The sequence below is a fragment of the Brachyistius frenatus genome, unplaced genomic scaffold (genome assembly GCF_029030835.1).
Source record: "Brachyistius frenatus isolate BFR_SWC_R1_liver_20210118 unplaced genomic scaffold, ASM2903083v1 Contig_198, whole genome shotgun sequence".
In the NCBI taxonomy this organism is placed as follows: Eukaryota; Metazoa; Chordata; class Actinopteri; family Embiotocidae; genus Brachyistius; species Brachyistius frenatus.
Window position 1 is genome coordinate 496,284 of NW_027210797.1, and position 27,132 is coordinate 523,415.

The 27,132-nt window shown below is 41.8% G+C and overlaps 1 protein-coding gene across 6 annotated transcripts in view; it reads left to right on the forward strand.

Annotated features, from left to right (window-relative positions):
• The window catches only part of setd5 (SET domain containing 5), a 55,967-nt gene extending 30,257 nt beyond the window's left edge, over positions 1-25,710 (forward strand). For 2 of the 6 annotated variants that reach the window (XM_069718752.1, XM_069718753.1), the window contains exons 3-25: positions 894-996; positions 1,412-1,674; positions 2,250-2,308; positions 2,698-2,885; positions 3,087-3,125; positions 4,500-4,790; positions 5,734-5,882; positions 6,021-6,138; positions 6,275-6,384; positions 6,490-6,739; positions 8,732-8,815; positions 9,000-9,161; positions 9,244-9,630; positions 9,746-10,006; positions 12,478-12,595; positions 14,327-14,553; positions 15,037-15,093; positions 15,237-15,722; positions 16,158-16,250; positions 20,162-20,442; positions 20,574-20,695; positions 20,880-20,968; positions 22,721-25,710. In XM_069718752.1, the coding sequence (XP_069574853.1) occupies positions 894-996; positions 1,412-1,674; positions 2,250-2,308; positions 2,698-2,885; positions 3,087-3,125; positions 4,500-4,790; positions 5,734-5,882; positions 6,021-6,138; positions 6,275-6,384; positions 6,490-6,739; positions 8,732-8,815; positions 9,000-9,161; positions 9,244-9,630; positions 9,746-10,006; positions 12,478-12,595; positions 14,327-14,553; positions 15,037-15,093; positions 15,237-15,722; positions 16,158-16,250; positions 20,162-20,442; positions 20,574-20,695; positions 20,880-20,968; positions 22,721-23,314 (4,531 nt within the window). In that variant the 3' untranslated portion in view covers positions 23,315-25,710. The remainder of the gene's footprint in view (positions 1-893; positions 997-1,411; positions 1,675-2,249; positions 2,309-2,697; positions 2,886-3,086; positions 3,126-4,499; positions 4,791-5,733; positions 5,883-6,020; positions 6,139-6,274; positions 6,385-6,489; positions 6,740-8,731; positions 8,816-8,999; positions 9,162-9,243; positions 9,631-9,745; positions 10,007-12,477; positions 12,596-14,326; positions 14,554-15,036; positions 15,094-15,236; positions 15,723-16,157; positions 16,251-20,161; positions 20,443-20,573; positions 20,696-20,879; positions 20,969-22,720) is intronic. The other 4 variants (XM_069718754.1, XM_069718755.1, XM_069718756.1 and 1 more) reach the window with 4 other exon arrangements.
• The last annotated feature ends 1,422 nt before the right edge of the window (positions 25,711-27,132 follow it).

A 27,132-nucleotide genomic window follows, 5' to 3' on the forward strand; every position in this document is an offset into this window, starting at 1 on the left:
TAAGGAATATACTGACCTGTGTACTGGACTGGATGATGAACCAAAATATCACTTCCGATATTTTGCCTTCAAAGTCACTGTAGCAATTTATTTGCACGGCCGTTTTAACTTAATTTAAAGCCACCTGGTCTTTTTCCGTTTCCTCTGCAAAACTCTTTAATACAAAAGCTTTTTTGATAAATGGTTCAGTTATCTTGTAATCATTTGCACATTTATGTGTTATAACCAGAGGGACGTCACACCCTCAAGGGCCTAATTATCATCCCTGTAGGTTGTTTTTTTTCCCAGGTTTTTTTTTTCCCCCAACTGATTGTTTTTACTGTTCATCCCTCCCTTTGTGTTAAAAAGAAAGACTTGTGTCATTTCTTCAAATCAGGACCAACTCTTGCGTAGTGTCTTTGAAAATATCCGCAGACACTCAAAGTAAGAACATTTGCCACTTTTGTATACGTAAGCCCTTTTTATGTGACCGAGCCTCACTCCCGTCGAGCCCTGTTCACAGCCCACTTTAGTTTCCTTAAAGCGTCGACCAGAATGGTTGATTCTAACGCGAGAAAACACTGTCGCCGCTGTGATGTATGTATCCTGGGGTTAAAATCCAAAATGTTGTCGTTTTGATTCTTTTGACGTTTAAGTTTGCTCTACAATTGGAGAACGAGGCAGGATAAGGCAAGGTTGTTCACAATGTGGCCAGACCTTAACTAAAGGGCAAAGGAGTTGCATAATGTAATGAGTGCCCACTTTCCATTTCCGAAATTGCTGTTCCACCAAGCGGGGTTCAGAGTCTTGGTGCCATCTAGTGACTGCAGACGGGAGAGCAAAGTGGAAAATATTAACTGTATTATGTATAAAGTTCCTGAAATTGATTTTCTATGCATTTTTTTTCCCCCCAGCCCTGAGTCAGTTGAAGCGAGCCCTGCAGTGAATGAGAAAAACTACAACAACCATAGCTGTGGGAGCGCACAGAGTCATGGGTATCGGGGACTGCCTTATGCTGTGAGTTCGTACAGCTCGTTTCTAATCATCCTTTCTAATCATAGCATGTCTTATCTTGTGAAATGTGTATTACTGTCTAATAATAAGTGAAGTTGTCTTCAATTGTGAATGTTTTGAAAGCTAAAATAATAACTCGGTTTAATCTGTCCAATCTTTCCTTTTTTCCTAATCCTTTCAAGTTCCTTGTTCTATTAAAATAGCACAGTAAGAGTAAAACTAAGGATTGGTCGTGCTTCTAATTTGATTAAGTACATGAATGTCTATCCTGCTATTAGTCTTCTGTAACCACAGACTACTTTCGTTATTAACAGCTGTACTGTTTCACATACCTGTTTTTTTTTTGCCCTCATTTTCATTCGTCTCCATTTTCCGTTTCCCTTTTTTTTTTTTTTGCCTGAACACCCGTTGTTTGAAGATGCAACAGTCTTCCGTTGTGTGTTGTCAGGATCACAACTATGGCGCGCCCCCTCCCCCTACCCCACCCGCCTCCCCGCTCTCCCAAACCATCATTCCCCGCATGGATCTCAACGGTGTGGTACGCAGCTCTCGCTATCACGAAACTACTGAGGATAACTCAGCTGACAGCGACAGCTCCTCAGAGGAGGACGCGGCCGTGGCTAGCTGGTGTCACTGCAGCCTGACACAGGACGGCCTGATCATCAAATGTGACAACTGCAGGTGAGAGATGGCAAACTCCTCCCGTCTTCCAGACGTTCCCATCTCAAAAATGTTTGAGCAAGTACAGGGAAGAGCAACTGAACAAAGTTCTGCCGTTCATAAGAGGGCCAGTTGTTCTTTATGTCCTATTAAAAAAATTTGATTTTGTGGCTCAGATGGTAGAACGGGTTGCCCACTAATCGGAAAGGTTGGCGGTTCAATCCCTGGATCCTCCTGTCCACATGCCTATGGGCAATAAAAAGAACCCCAAGTTGCTCCCAATAGCGTACCATTGGTGTGTGAATGTGTGCGAATGTACTCCTGATGGCGGGCACCTTGCATGGCAGCTCAGCCTCATTAGTGTGTGAATGGGTGAATGGAAAAACAGTGTAAAAAAAAAAAAACGCTTTTGAGACCGCTATGGTGATAAATCGCTACACAAGTGCAGACCATTTACCATTTTATAGATCCTGGTTTTTAACTCTTTTCTTTTTTTTTTAGGACTAATATATAATACCCATGCACCGCAACATGCTGTAAAAGCCCAACATTTGGTCTCCCATTTTACAAAACGTAATTGTGTGTTTTTGTTGCAGGGGACTGGACAGAAGGAAAGGAGCAGAGGGCCAACACAGAAAAACAGAAAATGTCTCGGGTACAGACGTTAATTCACACAAAGTTGATGTTCGCAAGGCGCAACAGGAGGGTGGACCCGAGAGTCCCGCGACTGCTCCCGTTGCGTGCGAACAGTGCACAGCGCCCTGACGTGCGGAGAAGCTATAACCTTTGTGATATAGTAATCCGAGTTTAGTCGCTAAAAACACACACACACACCCGTCCCACTGCTCACAAAAGCATGTGTAACTCGGATGCCGATTTTGATCAAGCGATGAAACTTGGTGTACAAACTCACAAAGGTTAAATCTTCTCTCTGCCCGTTGTGTTCGCATGCAATCGAGGCAGTCTCTGAACTTTCTTCCCCACCCTGGTATAAATTCAATATTCTCTTGCTGATATCTGATGAATGTACCCGTTTCTCTGTAGCCGGAGAGAGCAGTGCTACAGAGAGCGGTGATGAAGAAGTGTCGCCCTCTACTATCTCCTACACTGCCACCCAGCACACGCCCACCAGCATCAAACTTACTGTCAACCGGGTCAAAAGGAGCAAATCCAAAAAAAGGAAGAAGAGCACTGAGAAGTCCCGTGGAACGCCGAAAGGCAAAAAAGTTAAAGTATGTGAACTTTAAACACGGGGTGGATTTTGAGTTTTGAGTTTGAGGCAAAAAAAATTAAGACCCAATATGGAGCTTTTCTTTCTTTTTTTTTTTTGTTACAAGCTTACCACATCAACCACACCTCTTGTTTTGTTTGTGATTGTGAAATATTGTCCACACATGTCCATCTCTTTATAGGTTTCTTTTGTCTTTTTTCAGGCTTTCAGAGAGGGTTCTAGGAAGTCCATGAGGATGAAGGTAAGATTGGAGCTAACCTGGCATTTACAGACAGGCAAAATTTGCTGGTACCCTTCCATTGATGAATAGCACAACTCACAATTGTCTCTGAAATGCCTTGAAACTGACAAAAGTAATTGGCATCCATTATTTATTGTTCCTTATTAAGTTTAAGTATTTAAAAAAAAAAAACACACACAAATTAAAACTGCATGGCCAAAACTCATGGAACCTTTAATCTAATTTTCTGTTGAACAACCTTTGGAGACAATCACTGCAAGCTTCTGTCAATTGGTTGTTTGGTCCACTTTTTCGGAGCAAACTACTCCAACTGTCTCAAGTTAGAAGTGTGCCTTCTCCTGACTGCAAGTTTCAACGCTTTCCATAGATGTTTGATAGGATTTAGATTCAGGCTTATAGAAGGCGACATCAGAAATAGTCCAATGTTTATTTCTTAGCCATTTCTGGGTGTTTTAGATGGAACTTTCTGACACTTGGCAGTGGAGTTTGCTCCAAGAATTTCAGGATTTTCCCTACCATATAACACTTTGGTGCAGCACCCAAATATTTTTTTCAATGCACCTAAGCCACCAGTGCTTCGCTATAAGCTTTGTTTTACCAAAGCTTGGAGATAAAAAATTTTTATGGCAGACATTTAGACATTTTATGGTCACTCAGTTTAAAATAAATATTACAATGATAATGTTAATATACATCGTTCTTGGTCAAATAACTGCCCACCACCTCCTTGTTGCTGCCCTCCACAAAGCAGGGAACATTTTTATTTTATAATATTTTATTTTACCCAGCACAGATTTAAGGCAGCCTTAAAACATTACTGATCCTCCCCTGTAGTTCACAATAGATATGGTGTTCTTTTCTTGGAAAACCTCATTTGTTTTAGTCGTCAGCTCTAGTTTTGTCTTGTCTGTATACCTTTGAGCAAATTCCCGTCTGTTTTTTTTCTTTCTTGCAGCCATGTCCTGAGAGTTTGCTACAGTCCCATTGACCTTAAACTTATTAAACTATTTGCAACTTCTTGAAGATGGTCTAATATTTTCTTAAACGCTCTTTGTTTTCTCTCGTCCTCAATGACACCAAGCACCGAGTGACCACTTTTCTCTTTTTAAAACATGTGATACAAATGAAAGAAAACACGCAGACTAAGCAATATTCATCTCTTTTCACACGTTTTCTTTAGTGTTACCAGAGTCATGAGTTTTAATTTCTTAACGTTTCAGGAGAAATTAAGCATTGTTTCAATGAACTATAGGGGTACCAACAAATGTGTCCACATCTGTATGTAAAGTTTCTGCCTCAATAAGTGCTGTTACGTCTCATGCTTTACTGCCTTTTATAAAATTCAACTTTTTTTTCTTTTTTTTTTCTTCGTAGAACTCGACCACAGAGGCCAGCGTACTGGATGAGAACACAGCAGAGGGATGGGAGAGCAGGATCCGCCAATGGACAGACCAATATGAGGAGGCTCTGGCTAACCAGTACAGCGCTGATGTCCAAACTCTGCTCCAGCTTCACCGCGCTGCCAGCACCACCGTCTCAAAGGCAGAGAGCAGCACCACAGTGCCTCCTTCCGCCACACAGATCCATGCCTCAGTCGATGCCATGGACACCATTAACCGCACAGAGCTGGCCTGTAACAACACAGTGCTGGGCTCACAGATGCAGGTCAGCCCAAGCACTAATCCAACATCACGCAACTGCACTTCTGGAGCAAACAATGCTTTTAATTGGATGAGAAAAGCATTGTGTAGGATACAATACAATTGGGCAATTGGAGCCCATCGTTACACATTATATAAAACATTTCATTGATAGCAAGCACAAGACTGTATATAAAAATCGAAATAGACTTTATAGGGTCTATAAAGTGACCCCAATCCAGAAGTGCCTTAAAGTGTAATACCGTAGCTAATAGCGTTACTAAAAACCCTTTTGCTCCAATAGACTCCCATTCAAAGAGTCTCAATTTTTTTTCATGAAATACAAAGTCAAATTCATGTCATTATGGCATCATAGGATAGATTCTATTACGGCTGACTTACTGGTTTTGAAGGCGCATGCTGGCCACCAAAAAAAAAAAAAAAAAAAAGTCATAATCATTGTATCATGCCTTTATAGATCATGTGTAATATTTTTATGAAATCATAGATAAATTGATTTACCCCATAAAGCAGGGAAAAACCTGGCCTAAATAGTCTTTAAGATTTTATTTTACCCGGCACAGATTTAAGGCAGCCTTAGAACATTGCCGATCCTCCCCCGCAGTTCACAGTAGATATGGTGTTCTTTTCTTGGAAAATTTAATTTGTTTTAGTCGTTAACACAGAGCTAATGTGACTTGCCAATTAGGGGTTGCCTCTGAAAACCCTTTTGCTCCAATAGACTCCCATTCAAAGAGTCTCAATTTCTCATGAAATACAAAGTCAAATTCATGTCCTTATGGCATCATATGATAGATTCTATTACGTCTGACTTACTGGTTTTGAAGACGTATTCTGGCCACCAGCACAAAGAAAAAAAGTCATAATCATGTATCATGCCTTTATAGATCATGTGTAATATTTTTATGAAATCATAAATAAATGGATTTATGATTTGCTATTTTAAGTTCCAGCTGGGTCGGGTAACGCGGGTGCAGAAACACAGGAAGATCCTTCGAGCGGCCAAGAACCTGGAGCCCGACACACTCATCATTGAATATCGGGGAAAGGTCATGCTTAAACAACAGTTTGAAGTCAACGGCCATTTCTTCAAAAAGTGAGAGGTTACTTGGCTACTAAATCAATGCATTTTGTATTTATTTTTTCCCCAAAGACAGCTGGTTGCATTCACCAAGATTCCAGCGTTGTCCCCTGTGTACTGCTTTTGATATCGTTGTCATCATTTCCTTTCCAGACCCTACCCTTTCGTGCTGTTCTACTCAAAATTTAATGATGTAGAGTTGTGTGTTGATGCGAGGACCTTCGGAAATGATGCTCGCTTCATCAGGAGGTCGTGTACACCCAATGCTGAGGTCAGCCATTGAGCTTTTTATTTATTTTTTTTTTTTTTAAACCTCAATGCTGTGATGTTTACTGTGCAGCGTCCGTCAAGTTGTTTTAAAATTTGTCTAACTCAACATCACTAATGCCTTTTGTTCCCTCCCCCAGGTCCGCCATATGATTGCAGAGGGCATGATCCATCTGTGCATCTATGCTGTTAGTCAAATCGCAAAGGACGCCGAGGTCACCATCGGATTTGACTACGAGTTCAATAGCTGGTTAGTACTGCTCCTCTACTCGCGCACCTTTTCACCATAAGACACAACAAAAAAAAACACATTCTCCAGTGTAAGCTTTTATTTTGTCTCCCAACAAACAACCAGTAATTACAAAGTGGACTGTGCCTGCCATAAGGGCAACCAGAACTGCCCGGTGCAGAAGCACAACCTGAGCCCCCGGGAGACCTTGCTAAATCCCCCCTCCCTGCCGCCTCCCTCCCCTCTGGTTGGTGCCGAGACCCGACGAAGAAAAGCCCGGAGGAGAGAACTGGAGGGCTGTCCGGCAGGCGACGGCAACCAGACCCTGGACCAGCAGCAAGAGACAAAAGACCTGCATGGGACCAGTGACACGGAGGTATGTTTTAAGTCTTGCTAAAATGAAAAGATTCTCCAAATTAAATGAAGATATTAGTTTGACGATATCTGAAGATTAAACTCCAATCAGATATTAATGTGACCACAAAGGGAATATCATTTTACAAAAGATACCTATCGGGGCTCTATATTGTTGACTTGCATGTGCATCTAAAAATAGATTTTGGGCGAGTTGGAAAAAAATAATTTTAGGAGCACGGTGATAAAAGATGATCACCTCCTTTAGTCTGTTGTTGCAACCATAATGTAGCCTATCTTCTGAACACGGGCAACTGTGATATTAAACGCGAGTGAAATGGGAAGTGATGACGTTAAGCCTTCAGCCCGGTGGCTGCAGCCGGATACTGACCATCGGCCCGCTCACAGGGAGTTGTTGTTTTTTACGAGAGGGGGGCGGGGGGACGAGCAGACCAGAGGAATGCGTCTTGTCTCTTTTAAAAAATATATATATATATATTATTTTGCACCACGGACGCATCATATGCAGGTCAATTCACAAACAACTGAGTCAAACATATAAACGAAAAACACACTGAAACTTGGCGCTGACAGTGAGAGCACAACATCAACTACAACAGCAGGCACCGAGTTGAAGTCGCTGCAGCAGCAAAGGTGACCACGTTTTCAGGATTATTCATCGACGTGAAATCAGTCGTGCAGCATTGCGTGAGTGTCGCACGGTAACAGTATAGCAAACACGCTCATCTGATAGGCGGTCAAGGAAAAAGAACTTTGGTAAAGCTGGAACAATATCGGCAGACCCCGTATCGATAACGCAATCAAACATCGTTAAACACAAATCCTGATACATTCCTACCTAATTTTCATCAAAACGACTCCTCCTCGGAGCTGAATAACACAGATAACACAGGTCTCTGTGCACAGCCAGCTGCGAGACCAGAGACTCGATCCCAAAAAAATATTCCAAGTCCTTTCCTGAGCTCTGTTCCTTGACCCCAGTGGAAAACGTCATGAGGTCAAGGAAAGACGAGAAGGAGAATTCATAAGGACTTGGGAAAGGAGAACAGTGGTGTCCAGAGAATCCGGAGACACTTGCACTAGGCTATGTAATCATGCGACGGCGGATGTTAACGACGCAGGTCTGTGTGGAGAAACTACAATTTACCAAAGATGGACTACAAAAAGCGCATCTCGGGCACTTTGTCCCGTGTGTTCTCCGTGTTGTTTCATGCAGGCTGCCACTTACTTACTTCCGGGTCACATCGCTCACTTAGGAACCTTCCTAAGCAAAATTGACTATTTGCACGAACCCAGAGTCTAAAAAGTGCTACACTGAAAAAAGTGACACTAAAAATATACAATTAACCTCGGTTTTATTCATGTAGTGTTACTAAAATCACTTCACACATCAGTGATGTATTGGTTTTTTTCCCCCAATACAAAATGCTCAAGAATTATGTAAAAGAATATATACCTAATTTTAGAGTTGTGGTATAATCAACAGGTTACAACAAGGTTCAGCCATAGACAAGGTTTTTCACTTGGTCTTGTAATGTGAAACGTCTGGGAGGATCAATGTGTGACTTTGTTGGTATGTGCTATTGCACAGACACACACAAACGCGCACACAGAGAGGGATACAAATCTCAGTTTCATTGTTTTGAAAAGCTTTGGAAGTGCAATATTTCAGTATCTACTATCACAAGGCATGGGTCTGAAAATACTGACATAGACCTCCACTGGTTTTCACATCATAATTGCAAACAAAGAGAAGAAACACAAAACGCATGCGTGTGCAGTACAAATAACTTCATAATCATTTTTTTTTTTTTTTGCTGACAAAGTCCTGCTACTTGAACATTTTTAACTGTGCTCCTAAGTTGTCGTTTTTTTCATTTAGGAGCACATGTGCTCATTGAGGAAAAAGGTTAGGGATAGAGCCCTATATTACCCTAATTATTGCTTACCGGTTAAGATGTTTTCCTCATGTGCTACTTGTCCGTGCAATTAGGAGAGACTTCTGGATGACGTAAAAGTGGACGAGAGGGAGGAAGGAGAAGTGGATGAAAATGGGGTCATCATCTCCAGCAAAAGAGTATGTCATTTCAACTATTTTTCAGTACAGCTGTTATTAAAAATATATATATATAAAAAATGTTTTCCCAGATATTTATGTTATATGTAATAATAGCAACCCAGCTGCATGTCAGTAATTGAATAGATCAAATGTTTAAGGTAATTCGTTAACACTGACTTGTTTCCGCTGCCCATTCATACAGACTTTCACGAGCCTGGAGAGGAGGAGGAGGAGAGTGGGAGGAGCAGACGGAAAGGAGGAGGGAGTTGAAAGCGAGGATGGGACAGGACTCCCGACAGGGAACACCCCCTTACCCCACAACACTGGAGTAGGGGTCAGCACACGACGCACCACCTATGTCACGGTGAGTGACAGAAAGTACATTTCTATAAGCCGTTATTCTTTGCTGTTGCGCCTATTTATTGTATTCACACATTCGCTCACAGGAAGCGCCATTTCTTGAAGAAAAGACCTCATTACCCAACTTGCCTGCTCCAGTTGCTCCCCCTAAACCCGCGAGACCCGCCAAGCCTCGACCCAAAAGTCGGATATCTCGCTACCGTTCGAGCTCATCCCAGCGCGCCCGGCGGCAGCGTCAAGCCCTCGCCCAGCAGGCGGCTGCAGCAGCAGCAGCAGCAGCAGCAGCAGCAATGGGAACGGCACCAACGTCAACTGATCAGGGTGTTGCCCTGGATGAGGAGGGATCTCTGGGCCCATATGGTACTGAACATGGCCACGGGGAGAGTAGTCTGGGAGGTCATGTCCTAGATGGAGATGGTCAGAGCCTAAACTGCATAAACAGAGGCAATTTGCGCTACCCCAAGACCAAGAAGGTTCGACTTTTTTTGAAATTAATTTTTAGGATTTTGGCTGTTCTACAGTTAACTCAAGCCCACCCAATTTTTTGTTGTTGTCGAGTTAATTAGAATTTCTTCTTTTTATTCTCAGTACCTGGTGACAGAGTGGTTGAATGACAAAATCCCTGGAGGGGAGAAGGTCCACCAAGATGTGCCTGTCGAGCGCCCACTACGGATAACCACTGACCCAACGGTGCTGGCCACCACCCTTAACATGCTTCCAGGCCTTTCCCACTCATCGCTCATCTGCACCACACCCAGACACTACGTCCGCTTTGGCTCCCCCTTCAACCCCGAGAGACGCCGGCCTCGTCCACTCCAAATGGATGGCACTTACGGCTGCTACAAAAAGGTAACGGTGCGGCTGTTTGCAGGTCCTTAGAGGTGAAAAGTTATCAAATATAATTGTGTCTTGTAATACCACTTGGTAAAATAAGAAGCTATAGTAAGTCACTGTAGGGTTCAGGCCGTGTATCCTCAGTTTGGAATCAAACCCTGAACCTACTCCTCCTCCTATATTGGCAGTTGACGCAGTCAAATATGGTTATTTCCGGTAACTGCAGAACTGCTGTGTGAATTTCAAGACAATGTGAATTTATTCCCCCTGTCGAAATTCAAGTACTAAGCAAGTAAATGTACTCTCGTGTAAGAGCACTATATGCGAGTTTACTCAGCTGTGGAGAACAATAGCGATGGGAACTCCTGTTTTGCCTATGTTTTGCCAAGAGTTTCAGCCATTGTTGTGTTTCAGTATACCAACTTTTTTGAATGCGCTATTTCCTCTTTCTCTCATGTTGGACTGAGGGCAGATTGGATGCTACAGGAAGTCACTATTGCCTATTGAGGAACAGGGTGGTCTTACGAGATGGAACGGGCCTGGGCTAGCTGGTTAACGTGCTAACCTCAGTAAACATGTGCAACACAATACATAAGCATCTTTGATATAACATTAACAGTGCTATTTCTACACATTCTGTACATTATTTTTCAACCCCGTTTCCTAAAAAGTTGGGATGCTGTGTTAAATATACATAAAAACAAAATACAAGGATTTGCAAATCTCATAAACCCATATTTATTTGATGCCAGCAACACGTCTCAAAAAAGTTGGGACGGGGACCACAAAAGACTGGAAAAGTTGTGTAACCCTAAAAAAAGAACCTGGTGGAACATCTCACATCTAATTAAGTTAATTGGCCACAGATCAGAAACATTATTGGGTATAAAAAGAGCAGAGAGGCAAAGTCTTAGCAGCAAAGATGGGGAGAGATTCACCACTCTGAAAAACTACGAGGGAAAATAGAGCAAAAATCCAAGAATAATGTTCCTCAATGTAAAATTGCAAAGAATTTGAGGATGTCATCAACGATGATACATAATGTCATAAAAAAAGAGTCAGAGAATCCGTAGAAATCTCTGTACACAAGGGACAAGGAAGAAAACCATTATTGGATGGCCGTGATCTTCGGGCCCTCAGAAAGCACTGCATTAAAAACGGACACAAATCTGGAAAACATTGTCTGAGCTGCGAAACACTTCTAAAAAAAAAAAAAACATTGTCTGTGAACACAGTTCATCGCTGCATCTACAAATGCTGGTTAAAACTCCACCATGCAGAGAAGAAAACATATAAACGTGACCCAGAAACACCGCCGCCTTCTCTGGGTTCCAGCTCATTTAAGATGGACTGAGGTGAAGTGGAAAACGTTCCTGTGGTCTTGAAGATTTCAAAATTTGAGTTTCCTTTTGCGAATCCTGAATGCTGCATCCGCCGGGCTAAAGAGGAGAGGGAAGACCCAACCTGTTACTAGTGCTCAGTTCAAATGCAAGGATCTGTGATGGGACAGGGGCGGCATTAGTGCACATGGCATGGACGTCTGTGAAGGAACCATTCATGCTGAATGATCTATACACGTTTTGGAGCAACATGTGCTGCCATCCAGACAACGTGTCTTTCAGGGAAGGCCTCGCTTATTTCAGCAAGCCAACGCCAAACCGCATTCTGCACGTAATTCAACAGCATGCCTCTGTAGTAGAAGAGTCCGGGTGTTAAACTGGCCTGCCTGCAGTCCAGACCCGTCTCATGTTGAAAACATTTGGCACGTCATGAAACAAAAAATACGTCGAAGGAGACCCTGAACTTTTGAACAGCTGAAATTGTATACGAGGCAAGAATGGGACACCACCAAACTCTAGCAACTTGTCTCCTCAGTTCTCAAACGTTTACACAGTGTTGAAAAAAAGAAGAGGTTATAGTAAACATGTCCCTGTCCCAACTTTTTTGAGATGTTTTGCTGGTATCAAATTCAAAAAGAGCATATATTTCACATAAAACTATAAAATGTCTCCGTTTCAACCCTTGATATGTTGTCTTTGGTCTATTTGCAATTAAATGTGTTTGAGATTTGTCAATCATTGCATTTTGTTTTATATACATTTTACACAGCATCCCAACTTTTTCGGAAACAGGGTTATAGTTCATTTTTGAATGTTGAAAACAGTGGAGCAAAAACATAAAGCTTTACATTGGCTGAATAACAGCAAAATGTAAGATTTTTAACTTTTTTTTTTTTTAAGTTAAGAAATATTGCGCTTCCCAAATATGTTAAAGTAAATTACCATAGAAGAAAATTTGCAGTTTTTGTTTTTATTTTATATTGGTCATAAGATTCATTGTACTTGTCCATGTGACTACAAATATGGTATATTCTTGTATCCATACTTTTCCTTTTATATAAAACTAAAGCTAAATTTCTCATTTATAAAGCTAACAACCTTATTTATGTTTTTTTTAAATCCATCATTATTGTTGTCTTGATGCAGAGATGGATCAAACAGGTGGAGGACGAGAGCTGCTCGGCCAGTGTGGAGGATGGCACAGAGTCCACTTCTTCCCAGCAAAGTACCAGTAGCAGATCTACCCCCAACCCCCTGTCCAGCGGTATGTACATTCTCTCCTCAATTTCAAAGACTCATTTGTAACCTGCAAGTATGGTGAAACAGATCAGAACTAATCCCTTGGATGGCACAGTAAAGTATATGTATGGATGAATTTGTTTGTACCACTCCATTTATTAAAGAAAAGAAAAACCCACAATTTCTCTGAAATAATTTGAAACTGACAAAATGATTGGCCTACATCTTTGTTTAATCCATTTTTTTCTTTTACATATATGTAAATCTGACTTTGCTTTTGATTTGTGAGTCATCAGAGTATTTTGAATAACAAATGATAATGGCAACGAAATCGACCGGAGAGAGAAAAGGACAGCATAGAGATACAAGAGAAGAACTGTTGGTGGAGACGACAAGCGCAGGGCAGAGACATGCAGCTCCATGACGGGTGTTGGAAAAAATTACTCGGAGGCTTGGTTCAAAATCAAACACATCGGACATTTATTCTTGCAAGAAGGAGCAAACTACATGCACTCTCAAAGAGAGGTGCATAATGAACATAATATCTTAGAAATGCCTGAAAGGGAGCTCTTCAAATTCGGCACAAACATTCACTTTAACTCGTGGATGAAGTTGGTCGATTTTGGTAATCAGAGGTCAGAGGTCAATATGACCTCACAACTGTCCTCTCTGTCAGTCCTATTCTTGCATTATCTGAGAGAACGCCCTTTGGGAATTTCTTACAATTTGACACTTACATTTACTTGGATGCAAGTATGAGCTGGTCACAATTTTGTGGTGAAAAGGTAACTATAAACACACCAAACACATTTGTAGCCATAACTCAATAATTCAAACATCTAATCGGATAACATTCCTCTTATTCCCCTTTGTCCATTATTCAACACCAAAACTGAGGAGCAGAAAGAGAGATTTTGACCATATTTGACATTTACGACACATAGTAAATTGGTGACATTACCCCCTGGGGTGTCCAGCTAGAAATTGTGGTTATTGTATAGATCTTCCGTGCTGTCAGGGTTGAGGTTGTGTGTGTGTGTGAACCATCCACGTTTTAGAATCGATAACTTCTTCGCAGCAACATCTATATAGGAGAGGTCAGCTATACATGTAAACTACAACTTGAGTTGGTAATGGGGGCGCGTACAACCGCGAGGCTGTAATTCTGGCTCTTTTAACAGTGGAGTCCTCCTGCGTCATCTCCCTCGGAGAACACTGCACTCAAAAAACAACACATGCCGCAATCAGACACTCGAATTTAGCTTATACCTACTTGGATGTTTTCCTTGGGTTTTCATCTACCACTACCACCATCCTTCTGTTGAACCTGGGGTCGATTTTCCTCTTGCAGCCACATTCAGGCTTAATATTGTAGAAGAAGCAGTAATTTTTTTTTTCTCTCTCCACACTTTCTTTGCTTTGCTCCATGTCATACCAAAGAAATGCAGGTATACATTCGAAAATTGGATTTTCATTTCATCGCTTTTCAGGCGGAATGAAGCTTCTTTTTTTTTTCAGTGAGCTGTTAAGGATACCAACAAATTCATCCAAGACTGTAAAACTAAATGAAGGGTGTTTTTTTTTTTTTTTTTAATGTAACTGCAATCAAGATATTTATATTTTTCCCTTGTTGGCACTTTTCAGGCACCTATATGTCCTGGATACTTGAACCCTCTTCTTTTGTTTTTCCAACTCTCATACAGTATTTTTTTTTTTTTTTTTTTACACATTTGATGTTTTTTTTTTCAAATCACAGAAGTCAACGCGCCGATTAAAAAGCGCCGCTCCAAGTATACGACGGAGGCGGGACCACCCTCCGACCACCTGCTTCGCCCTCTGTCGCCAATCACGCCACCGCTCCCAGAGGACTCACTCCACCCGCTGCTCCACACTCCCTGTGGCTCCTTGCTGCTCAACGGGCTCGCATACTCGCCAATGCCCTCATTGCCGGCCAGCCGCTGCAACACACCACTGCAATTTGAAGTAAGGACACGACCGCATAAATTTCCCACTGCCGCAAATACAATTCCTGACACCTGTCTGTCAAAGCTCACGTTACATCTGTGTATACATTATTAATGCCCGAGTCCAAAAATATCCATCTAGTGTGGAAAATTGCTTCCAGTTTTAGTAAAGTAATTGCTAATGAAATTTGTTAAAAAAAAAAAAAAAAAAATATTGTAGGTCTAGTTCCTAATATAATGTCTGATCTTATGCTTATTTGGGTTTTTAGCTGAACATACATGACCTCCTCAAATGGGCCTTTTTTTTTTAATTTTTTTTTTTAGTAGTGGCCACAAGACTGTTGCGTCTCTCTAAGCAGTCAGTGATGTGTTTATTTCAAAATCAAGTGAATATTTGTATAGAAGTTCATTTAACCTCTTTTTGAATGTATTTAAAGACACTGTATTTGACAATGTGCAGTTTCTAAATAGCCTTTTTTTTAATTTTTTTTATTCCTTCCAGAACATATCATCCCCTGAGGCGTCTCCTGTCCACCGGCCAGAGTCCATCTCTCCGGAGGTATGTTATCGTCTCTCTGTCACTAACTCGTACTTGATAATCCAAACAGCTAAATGTTACTACTGACCTGTTACTAAAATGTATTTAAACTACTTTGTCTTCTCCCTTTGTTCTCTCCATGCCCTTTCTTCCTCCACCTTCAGCCATGCGTTCAGACAGAGTTTGATGCTTCTCGGCCTCAGTTCCCGGACCTGTCGCTCCCTTCTAGCTTGGAGAGCCCTTTGGCCATGCCTTCAGATGACTTCTCCCTTCCTGGAGGCCCCTCAGGTCAAGATTCACAGGGCCTGTCGTCTGTGGGGACCAGTTCCCTAAACACAGTGTCATGTCCTTCTTCAGACCTAAATCCCCAAAACAAGGAGCAGGCCTTCAGGACAGAGTTCAATCTCATATACACTTGCTCGCCTCTCAACTCAAACCTGGGGAACCCTGTGACAACTGACAGACGGCTCTCCCAGTCAGAAGGCGGTTTCTCCCCTGCAGAGTCCTTCCACAGTTCCATAAGCGGCCAGGGGCTGGTTGGAGACTTGGGCCTCGGCTCCATGTCGCCCTACGGGGAGCCTCATTTTGGGGGAGTCTACCCAGACAGTGGAACACCTCCTCACACCAGCAACCCACCACAAAAGAAAAAGGCAAGTTCTCCACATCTTTTTGATAATAAAAATGTGTACGACGTGAAAAAAATGTTTTATTGTCAGATAGCTTCGCAGGTAAATCTTTAGGGGTTCCATCTGTTCTTCTGATGCACGAATGACTTTCAGTGTGTTAGTGCAAAGTGAAAAGCCAAGCCTCATTATGTGCTTTCCCACTTGCTCTGTGTTTGCCCATTGACTTTTGTCTTGAATACTGTATATCAACTGGTCCCTTGTCAGATAGTCAAATCCAAACGCAACAGGCATTTATGCGGAACATATTTAACCATTGTATGTGTGTAACTGAAATGATTTAGACTAGCTCTGACCCCTCCTCCCTCCGTTCTCCCTCCCCTCCCTTTAGTCTTCTTCCTCCCCCACGTTGCTCCTTGACACTCTTTGCCAAGTCTCTCTTCCACTTTTCTTCCAAGGCAGAGGGCCAACCAGCATACCATTAGTCTGCTGACAGGGAAGCCAGATTACCAGGCTATAGCTGTAAGAAGTGAATACAAGCCAGTACAAAATATGGTGAATATTCTCCCTACAACTACATCTTTAGAAGTGTGCATGTAAATATTGTTTCTTTGCATCTGCATACAACACCCACCCCATGCTCCAACAACTCTCCCCCCTTCTCTCCTCCAAACCTACATTCAGTTGTGACTATAGTTTTGAGAAGGAGTTTTACTTTATTATGCCATTTCAGTCCAACTCATTGAAGTGTGTACAGTTTGTTCCATTGCTTTCAATGCAAGAAGCCGATGAGTTCTCATAATGGTGTCGGGATTAAGTTCCTTAGTCCTCGCTCCATCTCATCCCTGTCTCTCTGCAAACTGTAGCTCATCTACCTCTGCCGTAAGCGAGGCTAAAAAGGTGATTTGCAACAACAACAAAAAAACAACAACCATGCAATATCTCAAAGCACCATGGGAAAGTCGTCGGGCTCAGATTAAGGGTGAGGCAAATGGATAGCTCTTGGATTTGATTGTAGGTTTTAATTTCCTTGGAGCATGATTCATTAGCCCTGACCCAACAAATGCAACCGAGGTATACTTTTTATGCAGCTGATTGTAACCCTGCAGTCCAGTAAAGCAAATGGTTATTTATGGGGCTGCACCATACAAATATTTCCATTATTGATTAATCTGCAATTTATTTTCTTGGTGTTTGGTCTGGTCTATCAAATTTATTGTAATGGTGAAGAGTGTCCCATCACCATTTTCTGAAACAATCTGCAGATGTCATTTATTCGTCAGACGAAAAGTGTCAAAATCAAATATACACAATTTACTTTCAAAGACTAATCTGATGTTGGCGCAAATGAATGTACTATACTATTTTTTTTTCCCCCCCAGAAAAAGGGAGTGAAATATTTAACCAATAATCAAAGTTATTGGCAATTAATTTTCTGCCCGTCAACTTATCAATGAAGTGTTTCAGCTCTAGATGCTAGCGATGTTGGTTCAGAGCGCGTCCTGGTCAGATATTCAAAGACAACATGTCAGAATTCTTTGGGATTTTTTTTTGCTTTCTCAGGGTTTCCCAAGAAACCGCTACCAATGCTCCTTTCTAAGTGTCCAATATTGATACTCGCCTGTCTTTTAAGAAACATTTTTTATTACTGGCACCAGGTCCACCAGCTACAATAATTTTATTTAAATTTTTTTTTTTAAATAAAAGGCATCTATTTATTTTTGCTTTTACTTTTTGGGAAGAAGTCAGATATAAAGATGTAATGTATTGCGCAAGTTATTTAATTATTCTATTTAATGCACTGATTAATGTTTAATATTCAACGTGTGACTTCAGTTGACCCATCTTGGCAACAGATAAACAGAAGTTTTTTTTACATTCGTATAATGACTGAGATTAATTACAAATTTTCACAATAGATTAACCAGATTATTTAACTCATGGATATATGGGTAACACGGTTTTTTTCCCCACTGGGTTCGTCACATCACGTTTAAGCACAGCACTCATTTAAAATTATTTTTTTTTTTTTTTACTTCTCAATTTGGTCATTTGTTCCTTGATGTTTGTGCTTTTAGCAGGTACATGTTTATTTTTTTTCCTATTTTGTGCTTATTGTTATTTCCCACTTTGTGTTGTAGCCTTCCGACTAAGTTTGTTAATATGGTTTGCTGCATTTTAGTTGTTAAAAAAAAAAAAAACATTCATCCTCATTCTTATTTCATAACCATTTCACATATAGTGCCTCTAGCAGGAAGACGACGCATTTCTTGGTCCGCTTGAAAGGACGGTGGGGGTAGACGTTGATTTCGTGACGTGATATACAATCAGAAGTCTGCACGGGGTGTTTTATTTTGAAAATTTACCTGATACTCTATGCTTTCATCTGTCTGACTTCCTGCCCAGCTAATATGCTCCCTGCAGATCGACGCAATCTCAGTCCCGCTCCAGTCCAAAAAAAAAAAAAAAAAAATGAAAGAAAGATCAGACGTGTATCTATAATGCAGTGGAGCTGTTAGCTGCTTCTGGGATGTTGCCGACATGGGCCGCGGTGCGTCTGGTGGAATGTCAAACATCAACTGGAATTACAGCGATCAACTCGGTAGGCCGTTTGGAGCTGGAACACCGAAAGAAAAATTGGAAAATAAGCTTTTAAAACTAAAAATGAGTGCCAATGAAATGTTGCTAATATCTTGCAACAGGCCGTAAGTTTAACTCTCTGGGTGTTTGTCAGATCGTACTCAAGAGTACAACGTTAACAAAACCCAGAGAAAAAAATGGCAACAGCAATGAAAATTAAACTGATGTTTTTTTTTAACTAAACACAATTTTTTTTTCTTCCTTTTAAACTGTTTTTATGCTGCTTGAATAGGAAACCAGAGACAAAGCCACAGCCCCAGTTTGACTCGACTAGCTCACCATTAAAGATTGTAGGATGGCCGGTTCTGAACATCTGGCAAAGGCCGTACGTACATGTGAAGAATGTAAATTGTACCTCAGGGATTGGTTTAGCTTTGCGAGCCTGTCTTACCGTGGGCTATTAGACGGTCATCCGATCGTCCATCAGAACTTCGTAACAGTTTTTTTTTTTTTCTTGCTGTAAACATGACTTGATTTTGTATTGTATTGTTTTTTTTTTGTTGAAGAGATTGGTTCGCAAAAAACAATGCGGTCTCAAAAAAAAAAAAAAAAATGTATCTGACGCAAATATGAAGTTTTAGAAGTCGGACTCAAAACAAAGAGGATCTTATCTTCCAAAGTGAGCCTTCCTGTTACTAACCCAACAATAAAAGTATGTCCAACATAAAAGTACATTTTGCACCAATGCGTTGCTGGTGCCTAATATTCAACTGGTTTCAGACATTCCCTCTTAAAAATGACTGGTACCGGTGCCAGCACAGCGCGCAAACATCGCCGCTCCGCACTGATTCATCAAACTCAGATGGCTAAAGTGTTATGTTAACATTAGTTAAACTGTAGAATGTATCTTTCCACAGGAGGACAGCTTTGGATTTGGTTCCTGATGACTTGTATTTAAAGTCCGTTACAAATGGACCTCATAACGGCCAGTGTGAAATGGCTACAGCAAGCAGAGCCCTGACCATTATCTTCAAATGCATTTTGCAAAATTGCAAGTGCGGCAGGACACTCGTTAACTGAAGCAATGTTTGATCACTTTTTTTGGTGCTTTGCGTCTAATTTCGGACCCTGACGTGTGTTTCTCCCCCCCCCCCCCTCCCCCCTTCCCCCGACAAGCCTACTGCAGTCTCCTTTCCATGCAATCTTAACGCCAGTTCAAAGATTCAGGCAAGAGCCATCCATATCACTGTTGGACTCTGTGGTCATCATCCCACTCCACTGCCTCTTTCATGTACCTCCCTCTGTTCCCCTTTTCTGTGTCATGATGACATAAAGCTGGCGCAAGCGCTCTCATTGTCATTGTTTATAGTGAAGGTGTGTGTACATGTTGTGTTTATGCTCGAACCTTCTGTGGACATCGACATGAGTGTTTGTGCAGTTGTTGTTGTTGTTGTTTCAGCGTGGTTGCATCATGGTGTGATGCATTTAAAGTTGCCTGCTCTTTCGTCCAAGCTTTAGACGCTGTATGTCACTAACAAGTGCATTCACAAGTACACGAGGTAAACTGCCGTGTGCTGTATTTTGGCCTTTCTCATGACTAGAGGTACGTTGATGGAATGGAATGAGATCAGAGACCTCATTTTCTTCTCAAAGTTAATTTCCGTGGTGACGAAAGTGTTTTTCTTACATTTTCTTTTGATAGTCGAGACCGTTTTCGGGTGAGTCCTCTCTGGTGTGGTGCATGCAGTCTGTCCATCAAACAAGTGCAGTTTTGGTGAATGGTGTGATTGAGTCAGCAGCCCGGCAACAGCGTGAATGATGCAAGTGTGCGTCAGTCGTTCAAGAGCATGTATTTAATAAGTTCTCTCCTCCCTGTGCTGCCTCAGGTGTCTTTGTTAGAGTACCGTAAGAGGAAGCAGGGCAGCGGCCGTGATCCCGAGCCTCCTGGCAGCAGCTCCTCTTTGGGTAGCACCCCCACCAGGCCCGGATCCCACTACAGCAAGGACTCCCATCATCCCCATCAGCAGATGCAGCCCCTGGCCTCCCCGCACAGCCCCTTCTCTTCCTCAGCTCACACCACTTCTATCTTACAGATAGAGGAGGTCAGTCCCCCAGACCACCAGGGCCTGTCGGTGCAGGCCAGACGCCAAAACAGCAACAACCATTGGTGGGTCGTCAAGGAATTATTTAAGTTTCACGTCACCCGGAAGTTCTTGAGTCGTGTTTTAAATGTGTTGAGGGTTTCTTTCTGATCAGAGCGAAGTGGCTAAACAACCTTCAAATGTGTGTTTCCTCAAGGATGGTCCCCACTACTGTTGAACGTCTAAGGGAAGGCCAGGGGGTTCTGGAGCGAGTGCTGAGAAGCATTAAGGTGGAGCGGATTTACAAAAGCAGCGATGGCTCCACAGAAAAGGAATCTGGTATGACGGCATTCAAACTTCGGAGATCCCTGAAAAACAAAAATACACGCGACAATTACAAATAGGAGTAATTGAGCAGGACTGCGTCATATGCTGTAACTTCTCGTATCGTAGCATGTGTTTTTTGTTGTTGTTGTTGTTGTTTTTTCAGCGCTGGATTTGATCCTCCTTTCTTTGTTTTCAGATGCAGATCGATACGAGTTGCAGGCAGCGTCGTTGGGTTCTGCCATGAAGAGCCCACACGGATACAGTCCCTCTGTGTACTCCAACCAGGTAGCCTGTGCGGACCATTTATGTCAGTTGTTGTTGTCCAGACAGCGTGACAGTAATATTTTCAATTTCTGGGTTGCTCTCCGTATTTAAGACTTAACTCCATCGTTATTAATTATTAAAAAAACAAATTAGGTTTAGTATATAGACCACTGTGTCTGTGGTCACATTCCTGTTGGTCTGGATGAGCATCTTTGATGCATATGAAGGACTCTACACAAACCCTTTTCCCCGAATGTGCTCCTTATTGGGAAAAAAAAAAAAAAAAACTATTCGGAGCACACAAAGAAAGTAAAAAAAAAAAAACAAAAAAAATGTATTTCTGATATTTATTATGAAAGCCAGTGAAGGACTATGTAAAATGGAAGACCCTAGTATTTACTGGATATGAGCATGGGTCTTCCTAGAATATGACTGGACTACATATGAAACTCAAGCAACCTTTAGTTTGAAATGAGAACTTTTATAATTTGAAAAAATGAATTGTGAAGCAGCTACAGGAGATAATACTTGTTTGCACACGAGTGCAATCAAGTAATTTTAGACAACTAGATAGACATTATTCAGTCCCTCCAGGATTTCGCAGTTTTTGTTTTTTGTCATTGTTGCGAAAAGTTTTTTTGCGGAAAATTGCACCAATTAGAAAAAAAATTACAAGTTGATAAAGAAAAATGCAATTTTCTTTTTAAGCACTACCTGATAAAGGAATAAATATGTAATCACTTCCTGTGATAATAATCATGCCGCCCATCACTGAAGTATTATAGTTCACTTTTTTCTTTTTTTTTTTTAATTCATTTATTGAACTTGGAGAACCATGTTGCTAAAAGTTGCACACAAAAAAAACCCTCCTAAAAGTGATGTAGTTTTACAGAACAAAAAGTCTGTGACTGTAATATAGAAACGACGACTACGTCAGCCGTCAAAATAAGAGCTTTAGATGCTGCTTAATTCATGTTAATTCAACACAGGCCTACTGTATTCACAAAAACAAAGTGCAGTCTCATACGACTTGAAGTGTGTTTACATTTTCTATGGCGTAGAGTAATATGTAATCCCTTCCATTGATAATAAGCATTTCATTCCAAAATATTATTGTGAAGGCCACATTTTCCGCAAATCCTGCCACTTCTTTGCCTCCCCTCCCCCGCTTGTTCGGTTTGTTTTGGTGAGGAGATGGAAGGAGGAGAACCGAACTGATTGTAAATGAGGAGTTATTGTTGTTAATAAAGAGAGTTTTGTTTGAAAAGGCTGACTTTACGTCGTAACAGTTTTGGCACAGCTTTTGCTGACGGCATTTTTTTTTAATTTTTTTTGTGGGAAAAAAAATAAATCGCGAGAATTAAAAAGATCTGCGAGCTCCTGCAAATATCGCGGCGTTTGCTTGAATTCGCATTAATCATCGCCGTTGCGATTTCCTGGAGGGGCTGGTTATTTTTCATTTTGTTCGCGGACCAGTAGCCAGCGTATCTGCTGCCACCGGTCAGTGGCTGCAGGCTTCAAATAACAACACTTAACACTCCGCTCACGTTTAATGATCGCGGTCGTGGAAAAAAAAAAAAAAAAAAGATCGCGGTAGGTTGTCGTTCCGTCTTGATTGGTCTGATGGCATTAACATTCGCATTGGGGTTACCACGGCAATCTTCTGCATTCAACTTTAAAATTGTGTTATTGTCACAAAGTAGTCAAGTGTGTGTGTGTGTGTGTGTGTGTGTGTGTGTGTGTGTGTGTGTGTGTGTCTTTGTGGTTGTTCAGTCAACAGAAAGCCACCGACAGACCGACAGTCCGTCGTTCCCCCAGCAAACCTCCAACTCTCCGTTCCGGGGTTCCTACAGTCCCTCATCAGGCCAGAGCTTCTACCCACGCCTCTCCTCCTCCCACGCAGGACTGTCCCAGGAGCACCTTCCAACCTCCTACTCAAGTCCCACCCCGGCCTCCTCCTCCTCCTCCTCCTCCTCTTCCTCCTCTTCCTCCTCCTCCTCAGACTCCAGGCTGCCAGCGGGCTCTTTACACCAGCAGGGTGTGAACAGCAGCGTGGACGGAGCCCACAGCTACAGTAGCGGCCACATAAAGGCAAGTCTTTCGAACAGCAGCGGCCTGGGGGGGGGGGCTCCCACCCCAGGACCCAGGGCCCACCACGGGCAGACTAAAATAGACGCGGGTGCCCAGCAACAGGTGTCTCGCGGCCTGAAGACCAGCAGCCCGGGCCAGGCAGCGCTGCAGGCCGGCTCCAGGCTGCTGTCGGCCTCCGGACAGACACACTACCCGCAGCGGGGGACGAGCCTCAATCAGTTCCAGCACTCCCCCCTCCAGGGATCCGGAGTAAGGACACAGTCAGGAAGCTTTTAGGGCCTTGTTGGAGCGTGTATGTGTGAATGTATGCGTGTATGCGTGTGCCTGTGCCTCCTCAACCCCTAAAGCTGTGGTGGAATGAGGATCAGGGAGTTTCGGGTGAGCAAATGTACAGACCTAAGAGGAGCAAGGACTTCTTTACGGATTTCCTTTTTTTTTTTTTTTTTTCATATTTTCTGTCTTTTTTTTTTTTTAGGTTGTTTTCTTTTTTTGAGAGAAAAAACAAATTACCACACTGCACAAAAAAATAATTATTGACTTGGGGACATCATTAAGAAATCTATGGAAAGAGCGATTTGGACAATGCATTATGTGTGGGGAGGAGGAGGGGGGGGGAGGTGCAATCACATGTAATTTGAAATTGTCCCCAGCGTTTCCTCAGACTGCAAACCAGGCTCTGTCCCAACAGAAAAGTCAAGCCTTCCACACAAATGTCTGCGTGAAGTCCGAAAAGGCCGTACTCATCATCGTGGTATCCCGGTTGGGTAAATGCTGAGATACATGCGTAACGGAAAGCAAGAGTTGTCTTACTGAAAATGTTTTTGTTTTTTTCTTTTTGTTTTTGTTTTTCTTTTACGTTTTTGGATTTGGCGAGTGGCCGAGTCTGTGCTGCAGTAAATGAGTGTTTTGATTTTGGAAAGGGGGGAAATGACTGAAGCAAAAGTAACATATTAATCATCCGTTCTAAAGATGCATCGGAGGCGGGGGAGTGGGTCTCTCCCTGGATGAGGATCATTCCGTATGATTACCAACTTCAGTGTTTAGTCATAAAACATGAAAACCAGCCCCACACACACACACACACACACACGCACGCACACACACACACGCACACACACACACACACACACACACACACACACACACACACACACACACACACACACACACACACACACACACACACACACACACACAAGGTTCTTCACCTGTTTTGATGTTCTGTTGTTTTTTTTTTGGTTCTCTTCTGCCCTCTCATCCCCACTGGACTGTTTTGATCTCACCTTAGGACTACTCCACTGTAGAATTCTGAAATTGTAATTGAGACATACAGGTCTTATGAATGATGGTGCTGCATTCTTGTTTTTTGTTTTTGTTTTTTTTTTTCCAATAAATTTGAAATCCAGTTATGTTCCCCACACATTTCTGCATTCATCTTGTGATTATACCAGTTGGAAGTTTCTTTTTTTGTTATTCTTTTTTTTTAATTTTTTTTTTTTTTTTAATCGAAATACATTCTGATCATATAATAGGGACGATGTTCAGGAACAAAAGAAGAGGTTGAACGATCCGACTTTATTTCAGAACCAAGTGTTGGGTTTGACTGTTGCAGGATTTTTTTTAAATTTTATTTTGGATTAAATATGTTGTTTTTTTTTCCTTTCTTTTTCTGACCAACCCTTGCATTCCGTGTGACACCGAGGAAAGACGGGGATCAGCAGGGATCTCTGAAATAGCCTTTGGATTGTTTATAAGACCTAGTTTAAAAAAAAAAAAAAAGAAAAAAAAAAGAAAGAAAAAAGCTGCTATGTTCTTCTGTGAGAGCTGCTTTCCTTTTCACAGAATGCTGTATTTGAATTATTTTTTAACAGACTTGTGAGAAAGAGATGGTTCTCCTGACCCACCACGCTGGGTTGTTAAGCCAACAGCTGGGCGGCAGCAGGACTCGCCCCCTGCTCCCTCTTTAAGACTTTTTTTGTTTCAGGACCAGATGTGGGAAAGAAAGAAAGAAAGAAAGAAAAAAAAAAAACGGATGCGTTTGTGTGGAAGAGTTCAAGGACCGAGGGGGACTGGTAAAGTGACCAGACCCTCCCACCGCCCCGCCCCTCCCTCCCACCCGCCACTACAACCGCACCACCCCCGCCCCCCTCTCAAGACTACCAACACAAAGGAGAGTACTCATGTTACATGAATGTTTGACAGATTTTTTTTTTTTTTTTTTTTTTTTTATAATAGTTGTGGCCCAAAATTAACCAGCACCTTAAAATGAGAGATACAAACCGAAAAGACACAATAGGACAATATGTATGATTAAATGTATTGTATAGAAAGAAATGTGATATAGACTTGTATGGAGAAAATATAGTACACTGAATTTATCGCATGATACGTGTTTGTAGGGTCTGAGTGGCCATCTTCTCTCGGATGGTTGGAAGTTCATCATTGGGTCTGTTCCAGGGTTCCTCCAAAAAAAAAAAAAAAAAAAAAACAGACACTGCATTCGCTTTCTGTTGTTGTTTTGTAAAGATCATTCTGTTGGTTTTTTGTTTTATTTTTACATAAATCATAGTAGTAGTAACTTTCAAATGTTTCCCCTCCAAAAGATTTAAGAAGTAAAAAAAAGATGTAATGCATTTTGATAATAAAACGATAATGATGGTTATTTTGAAAATTACGATTGTGACGTGTCATTTGAGGGACTGGTACGATTCGCGACTCGCCGCGCCGCCGCCGCGGTCCGGGCAGGAAAGACGCCGTCATTTTCGAGTGTGCGTGCAGAACCGCGCGACCGTGCGGCCGCGTTCAGGTATGTGCGGTGTTATTGCCGGCGTCTGAAATATCAAAAGGAGTGCTTCCTTTTTCTCTTTCGAGCGTTATTTCAGGGCCTCGGTGTGGACACGTCCCGACGAGGGAGCCGGAGTGGTCGCGTCGATCCCGATGCGAAACCCGAATAGGCCCTGATCTCTCTCTCCGTGGTGGTTACCGGGCTTTGTTAAAAGGCCCGGTAAGATTTCGCTGCAATTCGGTGAGTACGTTTGTCTTGCAACCCTCTAAAAATGCCGACGGAGATATAAATGTCATTTTTCTCTGGAGGAGTGTGTCAAAATGTGTAAAAACCTAAAAGGACCCACAGCGGACGAGTGCATGAAAGTTGGAACAGCCTCCAGCGTGATGAAATTGTAATCCAGCGAAGTTCTGTATGAATACTGATATTCATTTACAAGATGTTCTGAACTTTTTTTTTTTTTTTTTTCCAGATGAGTTCAAAGGGAAAAAAAGTGAAAAGCAAAAAAAAACAAAACAAGACAAATTGATTTTCTTTTGAACATTCGTACCAAGAATTAATAGATACTCGTCAACAAAAACGGATCAAACGCGCGTTTTAACAACAACAAAACATTCAAGTTCATATTTGTGATTTGGAGATGTGAGTTTACAACCCTGTTTCCCCCAAAAAAGCTGCTATGTTTTGAAACATGCAAATAAGAGCAGAATACAAAGATTTGCAAATCGTGTAAACCCAGAATTTAATTCAAAATAGACCACGGACAACACGTCAAATGTTGAAACTGAGAAATGTTATGAAAAATATATGCTCATTTTAAATTTGATCCCAGTAACATGTTTCAAAAAAACAAAAACAAAAAAAAAGGTTGTTTACACATGCTGCTGTCCCAACCTTTTTTTCTTTTTTTTTTTGTATTGCGACTCTTCTTTTAACAACACTGTAAATGTTTGGGAACCGAGGAGATGAAACGCCTTCCCGTCTTCACTGCTGAGAGACTACAATACTATTAACAAGAACAAAAAAGCTCTTCCATGTTGTGGACTCTTAGTTGCGCAGGACTTTTTGACAGAGCGGTGTCGTTTCCAATCGCACACCGCCGTTCTGCACCGACAGGAAATGACCTCGGCATGTCGACGCGTCAGCCGGCAAAATATCTGCGGCTTTAATTACTTCGCACAGGAATGAACGCGTTTTCCTGCCCGGTACTTGTCGTGCGCTCGTAGATTCAAAACAGTTGAGTCGTGGATGAATTTGTTGGTACCTTTCCATGAAAACAGAAAAACCCATAGTTTTTTTTGTTGTTGTT